A 13,968-nucleotide genomic window follows, 5' to 3' on the forward strand; every position below is an offset into this window, starting at 1 on the left:
AACTGTGCGTAACTCCAGCTATATTTTGGAAGCTGTCTGAAGGTGTGGAGTGAACAGGATACTGAGATGGTCTGGGAAGTTGCAAGGAATGTGTGGGAGGAGTTTTCGGAGGGCACAGAAAGCAATTCTGTATCAGCTGTGAGGAGGGGAGGGGGAGAGGCAAGCACTCGTGTTCTGCCTGGAGCGTGATTAAGGACTTCAATATCTGTTTGCTCTTCCATCACTTTTATCATCCACTCCTGGCCCTTTACAATGCACTCTTCACTCTCCTTTCTGTCCTGCCTTTCTATTTTAAATTTTTCCTTCAGGGTCTTTCCACTCCCTGTGCTCTTTTCTCCCCTCCCCCCTGACCTATGAGGATTGGAGCACCTCTTGGAATGTGTCGTCCTCGCTCCATCTTGGTTGCGTCCTTATCTGGTGGATGCCCTCCACTGGTGTGCATGGAGTTCCCCTGAAGGCCATATCTGCAGAAGCACAAGAAACAATACACAGAAGCATGATTGCTTTAGTTCACACCAAGCATTGAATCATATAGTTTAAAATATACCTCTTAACATACAAATCACTTTCTCACTGTCCCTTGGCAAGCACACATCTCAACGAAAACCCTAAACATGGCGAGTTCGGCCTGGGTGGGAGTTGGGCGGTCAAGGTGGGACAAAGGGTCTAGGTGGTTGGTTTGTTCTTTATTTAAGGGGATAAGTGCAGGCAAGTGGGGACAATATTGTAAATTCTGCTATCATTTTTCACGTGCAAGGGTCACTGAAGCAGATATCTCACTCCTAAGGGTAAGCAAAGATGCAAGAGTGCATTTCCCGCACGTGTGCGGCTTAAGCCCCAGTCCTTATGCTACTTGCCTATACGCTGCTTTGGTCCCTGCACAAGTGATTGCTGAGTGGCGCGGGAGTTTCCTACAATGGGGGAAGGAACAAAGCAGCTCTGCCAAGGAAACTGTGGCAGAGGATTGCAGAGTACCTCCAGGAAAGTTACCTAGAGTTCTCTCTGAAGGATTCCTCTGAAATCTTGGTGTGTGTTTAAAACACTGCTCTGCCACACTGCTTAGCTGCACAAGGGAATGTGGAGCACACTCAGACACAGCTAGTCTTGTACATGTCTATCCCTTCACCCACTTCTAGAATATTCAAAGCAAAGGACAGCTCTATCTCATGTAACCGAGAAGCATCAACTCAAAAAGATCCCTTACCAGGGCTCTCCTCTCCTGCATCATGCGTGCCACAGATGGACTGCTGGGACTGGCTAGACCCCACCCCTGGAGTGGAATCATAGGACTGGAAGGGACCTTGAGAAGTCCAGTCCCCTGCACTCTTGGCAGGACTAAGTATTATCTAGACCATCCCTGACAGGGTGTTTGTCTAACCTGCTCTTAAAAATCTCCAGTGATGGAAATTCCACAACCTCTCTAGACAATTCATTCCAGTGCTTAACTACTCTGACAGCTAGGAAGTTTTTTCTAGTGTCCAAGCTAAACCTCCCTTGCTGCAATTTAAGCCAATTGCTTCTTGTCCTATCCTCAGAGGTTAAGAACAAGAATTTTTCTCCCTCCTCCTTGTAGCAACCTTTTATGTACTTGAAATCTGTGTCCCCCGTCTCCTGTTTTCCAGAATAAACAAACGCAATTTTTTTTCAATCTTCCCTCATAGGTCATGTTTTCTAGACCTTTAATCGTTGTTGTTCTTCTTCTCTGGACTTTCTCCAATTTATCTACATCCTTCCTGAAATGTGGTGCCCAGAACTGGACACAGTACTCCAGTTGAGGCCTAATCAGCATGGAGTAGAGCAGAAGAATTACTTCTCGTCTCTTGCTTACAACATTCCTGCTAATACTTCCCAGAATCATGTTTGCTTTTTTTCTACAGTGTTGACTCATATTTGACTTGTGGTCCACTATGACCCCCGATCCCTTTCCATTGTGCTCCTTCTGAGGCCACCATTTCCCATTTTGTATGTGTGCAACTGATTTGTTCCTTTCTAAGTGAAGTACTTTGCATTTATCCTTATTGAATTTCATCTTATTTACTTCAGACCATTTTTCCAGTTCCAGATAATTTTGAATTATAATCCTATTCTCCAAAGCACTTGCAGCGCCTCTGTTTGGTATTGTCCACAAACTTTATAAGTGTACTCTGTATGCCGTTATCTAAATCACTGATGAAGATACTGAACGGAACCAGACCTAGAACTGAACGGAACCAGACCTAGAACTGATTTCTGCAGGACCCCACTCATTATGCCCTTCCAAAAGTGGAAAAGAGGTCCTGACTGGCCATGCCCCTGGACGACCCTGCAGTGTGCTCCATGTTGTCCTTCAACTCAACCTCCTAGTCTGCAACTTCATTCTCGGGGTTGAGTCTGCTTTCTGCCACCACCAGCCCCACCAAAGTATACATGGGGCTCTTGGCTGTAGAGGTGGGGTCACCACCAAGAATGGCATCCAGCTTCTTATAGAAGCAGCAGATTTTCAGCACCAGAGCTATGGCTTACCTCCCTTGCCTTCTAGTAAGCTTGCCTCAACTCCTTTTATCTTTGCATGGCACTGCTGTATGTTCTGTTCATAGCCCTTATCCACATGCCAGGAGAAATCTGACCGTAGGGATCAAAGTTTCAATGGCTGGAGTGGAGCTAGGACTGCACAGCCTCCTCCCCCCCCCGCTCCCCCCGGGCCAGTAGATACAACAACTCAGCGGGAGATCTACTCCAATCGGGAGAACATTTGCCCCATGGAACCACTATGGTCTGCTGGGAAGATGGGATGTAAACTGTCCACACCGAGCAAACAGGAAGTGGAATTTCAAAAATTTCCAGGCCTTTAAAGGGCAGTGGAAGGGACAGATGCCTATGTATCTGGGTGCAGGGCAGTGGAGTTGAAACTGCCGACCAGAGGGCTCATGATGGGCATTGTGGGACCAGTGTTCCCTCTAACTTCTGACAGGTCATATGCACAAAAAATTTCTTCTGTGCAAATTTTTGTGTGCACGGTCTTTCGCTGTGTGCATGGGGTTTAGGATCTGTTTGCACGCACACAGCTTAGAGGGAACAGTGTGCGGGACATCTCCTGGAGGCTGTTTACAGTGACCTAACCAAGCGCAGTGCCTACACTAACACTTTGTCAATATTAACTTCGCTGCAAAAAGCTCTATGCCTCTTGTCGAGGTGGTTTTATTTTGCTGGCAAAGCAGGAGAGTTTTGTCAGCAGAAGGAACATTGTCGTGTGTACACTTCTGCTGTTTTTTGTCGACAAAACTGTGTAGTGTAGACAACGCACAAGAATCTCTTGTTTAATGCAACCCTGATTTGATAGCCTTAATGCATAAAACTGTTCCTTGTGCTGCCTTACGTATTTGCCTGGACTCCTACAGTGGAGTCTTAGAACCCTAGATGGAGTTGCTGGAAGGTAAAAACAACCCCTGGGGATTAGGCTATTGAAGTATATTTGTGTGTATGTGCTATTTGGTGATGCTGCCTCTAAACAAACCATGTCTTTATTTTTTTGTTTGTTTTTTTCCCCTTTAAGGTTCAGTAACTGATAAGCCATCGAGCCAGGGTAACTCAGGGCGGAAAGGTGAGTGGAGTTCTGTGTTTCAGTAAAGTGTGTGTTTGATTAAGTTTCCCCAGCCAGACCTCTTGAGACCCGATATAACTTCTGTTTTAAAACAAAGCCCTAGAGAGACTGTCTTGCACTTACTCCAAAAGCATGTGGAATGTGGTGGCATCAAATCCAGTACACTGTCCTCATGGGATAGAACTCCGCTTTTATGAGGCGGTCCAGGTTTTTAGAGTCCCTTGGAGGGGCAACAGATTCAGACTAACCTTCATTTGTTTGCTTTTTCTTTTATTATTAACACTTTTTTATTTATTAAGCTCACCCAGAAAAAAATGCAGTCTAGTGGTGAGAGCACAGGACTAGGAGCCACAAGCAATGATGTGATACTTGTGGCAAGTCACTTAAGGTGAGATTTTTCAAAAGTGTCTGCCAGACAAAACTCCCATTGAATGCAGTGGAAGGAGGCTGAATGCTTGTGAAAATGGCACCCTTAAGCCCTTTGCTGCTGCATGAATTCTTTTGTGGAAATCATTAAACGGAAGAATTCTCTGCCACTCCTTCCTCCCCCTATAGCTCCCTTCTCCATGCTGCATCCTCTGAGCTAAAGACTAGAAATGTCACCTCTACTCCTAAATTGTTATACACATTCCTTGGTTTGTAAAACCAGTTTGAAAAATCTTGAACAGGATAATAGATGCTGATGGGATGGGGTTTGGAGAGCAGTAGGTGTTAATGGGAAATCATTGATTCCCGGCCCCATCCCCACCATACACCCCCCAGTTCAGTGTCATCTTCAGTTTCTCCTTGCTTCAAGAAAATGGCGTGTGGTGGGGATGAAGGCCCCTTTCTTGGAAAAAGCTCCTGCTATGATAGCTGAAGCAGCATTCTGATTTTTTTAGTGTGGGGAGAAACCTTTGATGCTTTAATTCCCAGGAAAATACCTGCCTCAGGGAGGTTAAGAAGTCCAAAAAGCTTTTTTCATGGAAGGCTGTCAAAAGAGTCTCTAAAACCACTTAAAATGTTAAACATTTGCCTTTAGATTGTTGACCTTTATTTGAGGAGGCTTTGGAGAAAGAGGGACTTATTACATTTTTAGTCACATCAATATAAATTTCAAGAATACATTTCTTCTCTCTCCATGTACATTCACCAGCATATATTGCACATGTAGGACATTTCTTAGCAAGATATTATGTGGCTCACCTTGAGGCAGGGGAAAAGTGCATGGAAAATATTTGGCTTTTCTCAGATAAAACAACGCAGAATAATACTGGTCAGCCTGCTTCTTATTTTAGGCAAAGGCATGTTTCTGTAAATGTGTTGAATCTGAAGCCCTGTATAATATGATATATTAATAATGTATGTTCAGATTCCTTGTGGGTCTAGCCTTAAATACAGGTAAATCAAGTTACTGTTTAGAGCATGGATTATCATAGAACCCTTGGAAACTTGCAACTCTGTCCTAGTCTCCTCTGCTGACTGCAGGGCTAGAGTTTGAGGCAGTTGATACCACTCTAATTTCCACTGGGCGGAAGAAGCAATGGGGAGAAAACTTGTGCTCTTTCTTCCCCTTTCATCCCTTTATAGAACCGCTTTGGGGAAGGAGGGAATGAGTGAGTAGGTAGAGGAGGAGACTGTAAATTGAAGGCTAACCCTGCCTGTTAGAATCATGTATCACTTCTCTATGTTGCCTCTGCGGAGCACCGTTGCAAGGATATGCTGTACCTAGCCACATGACCACAGAACCATTTGGAGCTGGAGCTGGCAGTTTAGGGAAAAATCCGATTCCCTCTAGCCCAACATGCCACAGACCCAATATAAGTACCCCAACCTCTCTAACCATACCTCTGTTCCTGCCTGCTTATGCAGGCATGCAACCAACTTCTCCCTTTTCTCCATGTCATTAAGCAAAGGCTTGTACACAATTCTATAGCATCACTAGCTAAGTTATAAGACTCATGAGTGAGTTTTGAGGGTGGGGAAGGGAGATGTCTGTGTGTTCTGGATCAGTTACTTTAGGTCTTATAGAACAAATGTGTTTTCATAGTAGTGCAAGAGAAATCCCTATGTGCCCTTCATTCAAAATCCCAATCTGAAAGGGCCTGTTCTCTTGTAAAGGGGCCATGTCCAGAACAGGCAGAAATGCTTCTACAGGTTAAGGCATTTCTTCCAGTTTTAGTGGCCTGTCCTTGGTTAATCAGGAGGTTAGACTGGATGAATATAATGGTCCCTTCTGGTCATAAACTTAGGGTGGCTTAAAGGAGGTTGCACAACGAAGGGATCCTACCAGACCCCAATGTGACAGTCTTCCCTGGATCCTAGGGATCCTCAGAAAAATAGGGCCTCCTTGGATCAGTCATCCACATTGGGATAGCAGTTGGACCTAGTTAGCAAAACTCCTCCTAGGAGAGCTCAGAGAGCTCCATGGGGGAGATATTGGAGTACTTGGAACTAGAGTTGTGCCAATAACATTTTGTTTTTGTTTCCTGACAGTTCTGAAAAATCAAAGAAAAACTCCAGTTCGGGTGGAACTGAAATAGGAATGTTTGATTAATCGAAGGTGGAAAAGCTTAGTTTCAGGCACTTTTATTTTAAAAACAAAAGAAATGAGGGACTAGTCATAAACCCACCAGCTGTGGTGCCCCAGTGTACCTAATAGTCAAGTGGTTAGGGCGCTCACCTGGGATGTGGGAGGCCCTGGTTTGAATCTCTGCTTGTGGACTCTAGAACCCTGGTCTCCCGCATCCAAGGTGAGTGCCCTAATAGCCAGGCTACTGGCTAATCTTGGGTGGGTGTCTCTCTGCTGTTGCAGCTATTCCACGTCCAGCCCTATGTTTCTATGATTCGAAGATTCTGACATTTCCAAAAGGTATGAGTTTGTTTGGACCAAAATAACTTGCTGAAATAGACACCAATTTGTGAAATGTTTCAGTTGACCTGAATCTTTCTGTGTGCGTGTGAAATAAGTTTTAGCTGTAAAACTTCGCACCGTTCTACTCGGAACACCTGCTCCTGAGCAGGCCAGAGCACTGAGCTCGGATGCAGCAGAACTTGAGGAGCAGCTGGGGTTTGGCTCTGCTGATTGTTCTGAGTAGAGCTGGGTAAAGTTTTTTCGGCTGAAAAAATTTGTTGGGCAAAAAAAAAAAAAATTAGATTCAGATCAGCTGAAACGTTTCACCAATTTTTTCCAACCAAAATAACTTGCCAAAATTGACACTAACACATATACCATTTGGAAATGTCAGAATCCTGGAAATGTAAGGCTGGAAGCAAAGACAAACCCTCTTCTACCTGCAGAGTTCACTCGAGCCAGCCAGCCACGGAGATGAATTCATGAACTAAGCAATGATGCTCTTGTTGGCTTGCATGGTATATTTGGGAAAACTTCATAATGAAAAGGAAAAACAAAACCAAATGTCAATGCCTTTGGTAGGCCAAGAGGTACCTTCTACTCAGCCTAGCCAGACTAATGCTGGACAGCTTATTGGTTTTTTGATAAAGGAATCCCTAGGAAAAGCATAGTCTGCAGCAAGGGTTGCTTTAGCTTTTATAGGCATGAACTTCTGACATTTTAAGATCCACCTTTGTTTGTCTGCAACGCATTGCATGGGTTTAAAATCCATATAGTCCAGTGGATACAATCCAGAGTAAGGCAACTTCTGAGCTGTAAACTTCTCAGAGGGGAGCTTGAAGAGAACATTGTGTCCTTCCCTGAATGACAGGGTTCCTTCAGTGCAGGGTCGAACTCCTAGTTTACTCAGATTCTTATGCCATACCTATCACCGTGCTAGTGGAGGACTAGGATTAAGTCAACTTTAGAAATTTTGTGGAAGAACCGACTAATCACAGAGAACTTTCAGATACTTGAGAGCATCAGCTCAGTCACGTGACCTTGTACGATAAAGAACCAGTCTCCCCAGATTGCTCAGGGCTAGTCTTGTCGTACAGATTTCTGAGCTTTTATGAAGACCTGCTTATACTGTAGCCTTATCAAGTATTTGTGCGGTGGAAGAGCGTGACCCTCTTCCTCCTCCCACCCACAGCACTATACAAAGTGCCTATGCCCCTGTATTATTATTGGGTTGGCCTAGATCAGAGGTTCTCAAACTGGGGGACATGACCCCTCCAAGGTGGTTACATGGGGGTCATGAGCTGTCAGCTCTGTGGGACTGACAGCCCTGAGCCCCCATTAATATTACCCTCCCCCACTTTTAATGTATAAGGTGGGAGGGTCACATTCTCAGGCTTGCTGTGTGAAAGGAGTCACCAATACAAAAAGTTTGAAAACCACTGGTCTAGATGTCTGTGGATTTGTGACCCTTCCTCCTTCATTCTCCAGCAGTTGAAGAGGGAGATAGACATTCTGTTTTCTGCCACCCGTGTGATAAGTTATACTGGTACCTTTATTGGTTACACAGGTGTGCTAGCAATGGGTCCCCACTAGTCCTCTTCCAAGTACAGGGAAGGGCACTCCACTAATTCATTTTCTAAATGAAGAAGGGAAGGTCTTTAATGATGAAGGTATTGAGTGGTGTAATAGGAGGCCTCTTATGAATTGGGCTGGTGGTAGGATCTATACTTTCACCTCTACCTGGGCAAGTGGTAGAGGGTTCCCCAGTACCGTCTCTGCAGAAGGTCTCCAGACCATTTTGTCTGGGTGTGAGTGGGATATCTAGTATCCCTGGGTCTCTTCTTTGATCTCTCCCTATCTGTTCCTCACTCCTGCATGAGCCCTGTACTTGTCACATGGGAAACCCCTTAACTCCAAATCACTAGCACTGTGTCATGAGGAACTTGTCTAAACTGATTTACCCCAGCTGCTTCCTACTCTGCTGAGTTACCTTGATTATCCTAGAAGCTTCATGCTGTCCCTACCATTGTGGGCTCACTACTGTCCCACACTGTGTGAAGTGTTCTGAAAGGCAATGAAATGCACCCTTAGAGCTGACATGATTGGATTTCTTCCCTGCTTGAAGAATGCAGGATGGCCCTTTCAAGGTGAAGGGAAACTGTGGCACAGGTTCAAAACAAAACATGCAAATGAAACAAAATGAAACTTCCTTCTTCCTCCCATGGAATGTCAAGGTCTCAAGAGCTCAATGCACCAGCTTATGCAAACGCCAGCAATGAGCAGTGCCTTTCCTGGTCATTAAGGAGGCTTTAGAAAGCAGACCAGTCAGGAGACAGAGGGTGTGGAAAGCAAACACATGCAGGCTTTGTCACTCTTGATCTCCATACAATCTCTCAATCTGTCTGCTTAGAACTGGCAACAAAATGAGTGAATTAAATAAGAGTGGTGAGGGAAGCTAGAAGGGATAGGGCTTTCAAGTGAAAATGAAAATGTAAGCTGACAGGGTTTCTCCTGGATGTTGTTAAATAGGTGTTAGGTCATTCTTTTACTCATCTGGGTAAAGGAAACTGGAAACTAGGCTTGATTTATAATTGAGGTTCAGCAGAATAATGCAAAGCAAGGGTAAATATGTTCTGGATGAGATGTCGGAGCCATATCGCTATGAATAGTGTTTAACCATTTAAATTCCTGTTTCACTTTTATAAACTACATTACCCTTGAGTATAATATTCAAGAGCTGTTTTGTTTCCTTTAGCAAAAGCTGGAGACAGTATTTGAGATTCCTCCAAGTTGGGAAAGGTCCTATGATGTTAGTGAAATGTAACCCTGGGTAATGCCAGAAGAGGCTTATCCTGTGATGAGATCACTAAGATTTCCAGCTCTACTAAGTGTAAACAATGAAAAGTGCTCAGCCTTGTACAAGATGCACAAAACTACATTCTTTGGGCAAACAGCTTCCAATCCAGTAGATCAGAATGGGGAAGACGCGGCATGCTGGGGAAGCCAGGAGTCCCTTGGAGGTGTTTTTATTCTTTAAATGTTTTGACCTGGCTCCCTTTGCATTGGCTTCATGGAAGAAGTGAGGCTTAAAGGAGGACTTGGATATGGGGAGGGTGGCAGCTTGGCAAATCTGCATTCTTGACACAGACTGTCACTCCCCCTCTTGAGGGTTGTTCCCCCAAGAGTGCTACCTCCAGAAGTCTCCTATATTACAAACTGATATCTACTGGTTGTGCAGCTATCCTCAAAGAGGCAGAGGAATAAGAGGAGAACTTACTCCTCGGGCAAACCCAAGGGAGGATAGTTTTAGATTACTTTTAAATAAATGGAACTCTCGAAACAGAAGCTTAGTATGCTGGTAGTAACCCCCTGAGTATATTGACATTAATTCACCTATCTGTTCAGAACAGGGGTGGGCAAACTACAGCCCAGGGGCTGCATCCGGCCCTTCAGACATTTTTAATTTAGTCCTAAAGCTCCTGCCAGGGAGTGGGGTCCGGGGCTTGCCCTGCTCCGCATGGCTCCCAGAAGCAGCAGCATGTTCCCACTCCAGCTCCTATGAGCAGGGGCAGCCAGGAGGCTCCACACACTGTCCCTGCCCCAAGCGCCACCCCTGCAGCTCCCATAGGCCGGGAACTGCAGCTAATGGGAGCTGCAAGGGCAGTGCCTGCAGAAGGGGCACTGCGCAGAGCCACCTGGCTGCGCCTCCATGTAGGAGCTGGAGGCAGGACATGCTGTTGCTTCCGGGAGCCGCTTGAGGTAAGCGCTGCCCAGAGCCTGCACCCCTGACCCCTCCCATGCCCCGACCCCCTTCCCTAGCCCTGATCCCCCTCCTGCCCTACAAACCCCTTGTTCGCAGTCCAGAGCACCCTCCTGCATCCTCAGCCGGAGCCCTCACCCCCGCCCCGCACCCCAACCCCAATTTCATGAGCATTCATGGCCCGCCATAAAATTTCCATACCCTGATGTGGCCTTTGGGCCAAAAAGTTTGCCTACCCCTGGTTTAGAAGGAATCTAGCTGTGAGTGGTTGTGGAGTGTAAGTCCTAAATGTACTAGCTGACATCTACACTACGGTGCTGTAGCACCATCGTATAGACATTTGCTACAGCAATGGAAGGGGTTTTTCCATCACTCTAGTAAATTATCCCATGAGGAGGAAGAATTCTTCCATCAACGTAGCAGGGTCTACACTAGCTGGGGCTTAGGTTGGATTAATTTAGTCTCTTAGGGGTGTGAATTCTTCCTTCTCCTGAGCAGCGCTGCTGGGTAGACCTATGTTTTGGGTGTAGACCTGGCTTTTAATAACATTTAGACTCAGGTGGATAGTCCCACACAATGGAAGGGGGTTAATAAGCTGAAATGTGGTGATTCTCTTCTGATGTACACGTTCACCGTTCTCTTCTTGATTCCATCAGGGACAAGTCCAAATTTGGATTTCCACCTTAAGTTACAGAAGCCCAGCCTGAGTGTCCACTGCCTCTAAATTGTTTCCTGGTTATGAAAGCTAACCAAGTATGGGAAGTCCCTGTGTTGCACACTGCTTAACAGCTTGTGGCAGCTGCAGGGGGGAGCAAATCTCTTCTGTCCTGTAGTGACTGGGGAGATGGTAAAACTACTTTGTAGCAGTAGGATGTCTGGTAACTGATCTTACAAAGCATGGACTGTTTTTTACTTGTCTGGCAACCTTGTGGACACTTTCATTCAGAATGTAAATGGATGCTGACTTGCTGCTACCACCCACTTATCTGGAATGCTTCCTCATTTGGGCCTTCTGAATCATGTAGGGTCCCAGCCCATTGGGCTGGCTGGGGGAGAAAAAAACACAGGACAGCATCTTTACACTCTCTTCCTCCTCCAATATCTCTTCATTGAATTGAGCTGCTCAACCAAGTCTCTTTAAAACACTCTCGGGCTAATCAAGGTAACAAGGCAGATTGAGAAGCAGTTGGGGGGGGGAAAATCAGTGCAACACAACTATCTTATGGCTAGTAATTTGGGGAAAAGGGTGACCCATGTGGAAAAAGTACAGGACAAAGGGAGAGAGGAACAGATAGTGACTGAGACAAAGAAGGGGGGAGATGGGAATGGTCTCTTGGCAACAGAGCTCAGTTCCATCGTGACTTAAGTGGATTTTTGCAAGTGAAATTGTCTATGCACTCTTAGCCTTTTCTGTTCAAGATAAACAAGCCTTGGGTATGATTTGTAACCTTTTAAAAAAAGGCTAGAAAATACCCTGAGTTTGTCATAGATTTCTTTTCAAGGGGTAAACTGACCCCTGACCCACTGAACAACTCAATGTACTATCACTCAGTAAAGGGGCCATATTAATCTAAATATTCAACCAAGTTTAGCTTTGACAGTAGTACAAAATGTAATTTGTTAGTCTCTTTGTACATGTGGGTATATGCATTACATACCAAAATACTGTTTAAAAATATGAAAGTCAAGTTCTATAGTTAAGAAATGGCAGAATTCAGGTTGCTTGTGCAAAACACATTTTTTTCACTAGCCTTGTTCTTGGAAACAGCTGAACTGTTCTGGCTGAAATTTAAATTAAATAAATTCAAGCTCAGGCAGACACCTGGCATGGTAAACTTTGTTTGACAAAGTTTATAAGTAACTGAAAACAGGATCTTGTAATGGGAAATGTTGGGCAACCTTAAGAGGTGGTGTGACCCTGCAATAAAATTAAAAACTTGTTAATGCTTGCAGTGTTGTAGCTGTGTTCGTCCCAGGATATTAGAGAGACAAGGTGGGTGAGGTAATATATTTTATTGGAACAACTTCTGTTGGTGAAAGAGACCTAAAGAAGAGCTCTGTGTAGCTCAAAAGCTTGCCTCTTTCAGCAACAAAAGTTAGTCCAATCAAAAAGAGATTCTCTCACCCACCTTTATTTTTCAATGAAATGTGAACGTGGATTTAAAAAAAAAATTCTTTGGAAATCAAACTAAATTGAATTGTTTATGCAAAACATCTTAGGTGAAAGTTCATCTTTTAGCAAAAATTGGATTGAAAGATTTGACCAGTTCCAATGTATACTTATATGGCGCTCCTCTGAAAAGTGACTCTGTTCCTTAAGCTGCAGATCTGTTTGCTGTAGAAATTCAGTCCTATCAACACACATCAATGACTAAGGAGAAATTCTCAGGCTCCCTTGAAAGTCCCAGCCTTTTTCTGTCTAGTCCTGCAAAGAGCCATCATGCCGAGAGAGAGAGAGATGGATCCTTTTTCTTGGGCATTCTCAACAGAATTGTTCATTAAATTCCAATCCATTATACTTGTGGAAAGTCAGTGGTTTACACAGGTGTCACTGAGCGCATAACTTAGCTTGCAGAAACTTTAGCACTGGTGGGGGTGGGGGGTGGGGAGAAGCCAGAGAATGAATGCAGCTTTGACTCTGAGTCCCAGCTGAGTTTGCAGAGACAGCAGTAACATGTAACCTGGACTATAAGGTGGATAGAAAGCTGGCTAGATTGTCGGGCTCAGTGGGTAGTGATCAATGGCTCCATGTCTAGCTGGCAGCTGGTATTGAGTGGAGTGCCCCAAGGGTCGGTTTTTTCAATATCTTCATTAATGATATGGAGGATGGCCTGGATTGCACCCTCACAAGTTTTGCAGATGACACAAAACTGGGAGGAGAGGTAGATACGCTGGAGGGTAGGGATAGGATACAGAGGGACCTAGACACATTAGAGGATTGGGCCAAAAGAAATCTGATGAGATTCAACAAGGACAAGTGCAGAGTCCTGCACTTGGGACGGAAGAATCCCAGGCACCGCTACAGACTAGGGACCAAATGGCTAGGCAGCAGTTCTGCAGAAAAGGACCTAGGAGTTACAGTGGACAAGAAGCTGGATATGAGTTAACAGTGTGCCCTTGTTGTCAAGAAGGCCAATGGCAATTTGGGCTGTATAAATAGGGGCATTGCCAGCAGATTGAGGGACGTGATTGTTCCCCTCTATTCGACATTGGTGAGGCCTCATCTGGAGTACTGTGTCCAGTTTTGGGCCCCACACTCCAATTTTTCCACATCCTTCTTGTAAAGAGTCCAGCAGAGGGCAACAAAAATGATTAGGGGACTGGAACACCTGACTTATGAGGAGAGGCTGAGGGAACTGGGGTTGTTTAGTCTGCAGAAGAGAAGAATGAGGGGGGATTTGGTAGCTGCTTTCAACTACCTGAAAGGGGGTTCCAAAGAGGATCTAGACTCTTCTCCGTGGTAGCAGATGACATAATGGGGAGTAATGGTCTCAAGTTGCAGTGAAGGAGGTTTAGGTTGGATATTAGGAAAAAACTTTTTCACTAGGAGGGTGGTGAAGCACTGGAATATGTTACCTAGGGAGGTGGTGGAATCTCCTTCCTTTGAAGTTTTTAAGGTCAGGCTTCACAAAGCCCTGGCTGGGATGATTTAGTTGGGAATTGGTCCTGCTTTGAGCAGGATGTTGGACTAGATGACCTCCTGAGGTCCCTTCTGTCATAAATATAAAGGGAAGGGTAAACCCCTTTGAAATTCCTCCTGGCCAGGGGAAAGCTCCTCTCACCTGTAAAGGGTTA

The 13,968-nt window shown here is 45.0% G+C and overlaps 1 protein-coding gene across 9 annotated transcripts in view; it reads left to right on the forward strand.

Annotated features, from left to right (window-relative positions):
• Positions 1-13,968, forward strand: part of SMOC1 (SPARC related modular calcium binding 1) — a 181,585-nt gene that overhangs the window by 83,256 nt on the left and 84,361 nt on the right. For all 9 annotated transcript variants that reach the window (XR_012159431.1, XM_073348486.1, XM_073348487.1 and 6 more), the window contains exon 5: positions 3,533-3,580. Coding sequence is in view for 8 of the 9 variants with exons in the window: in XM_073348486.1 (XP_073204587.1) it covers positions 3,533-3,580 (48 nt within the window). In the remaining variant the exon portion in view is untranslated. The remainder of the gene's footprint in view (positions 1-3,532; positions 3,581-13,968) is intronic.

Source organism: Lepidochelys kempii, chromosome 6, assembly GCF_965140265.1.
Source record: "Lepidochelys kempii isolate rLepKem1 chromosome 6, rLepKem1.hap2, whole genome shotgun sequence".
NCBI lineage: Eukaryota > Metazoa > Chordata > Testudines > Cheloniidae > Lepidochelys > Lepidochelys kempii.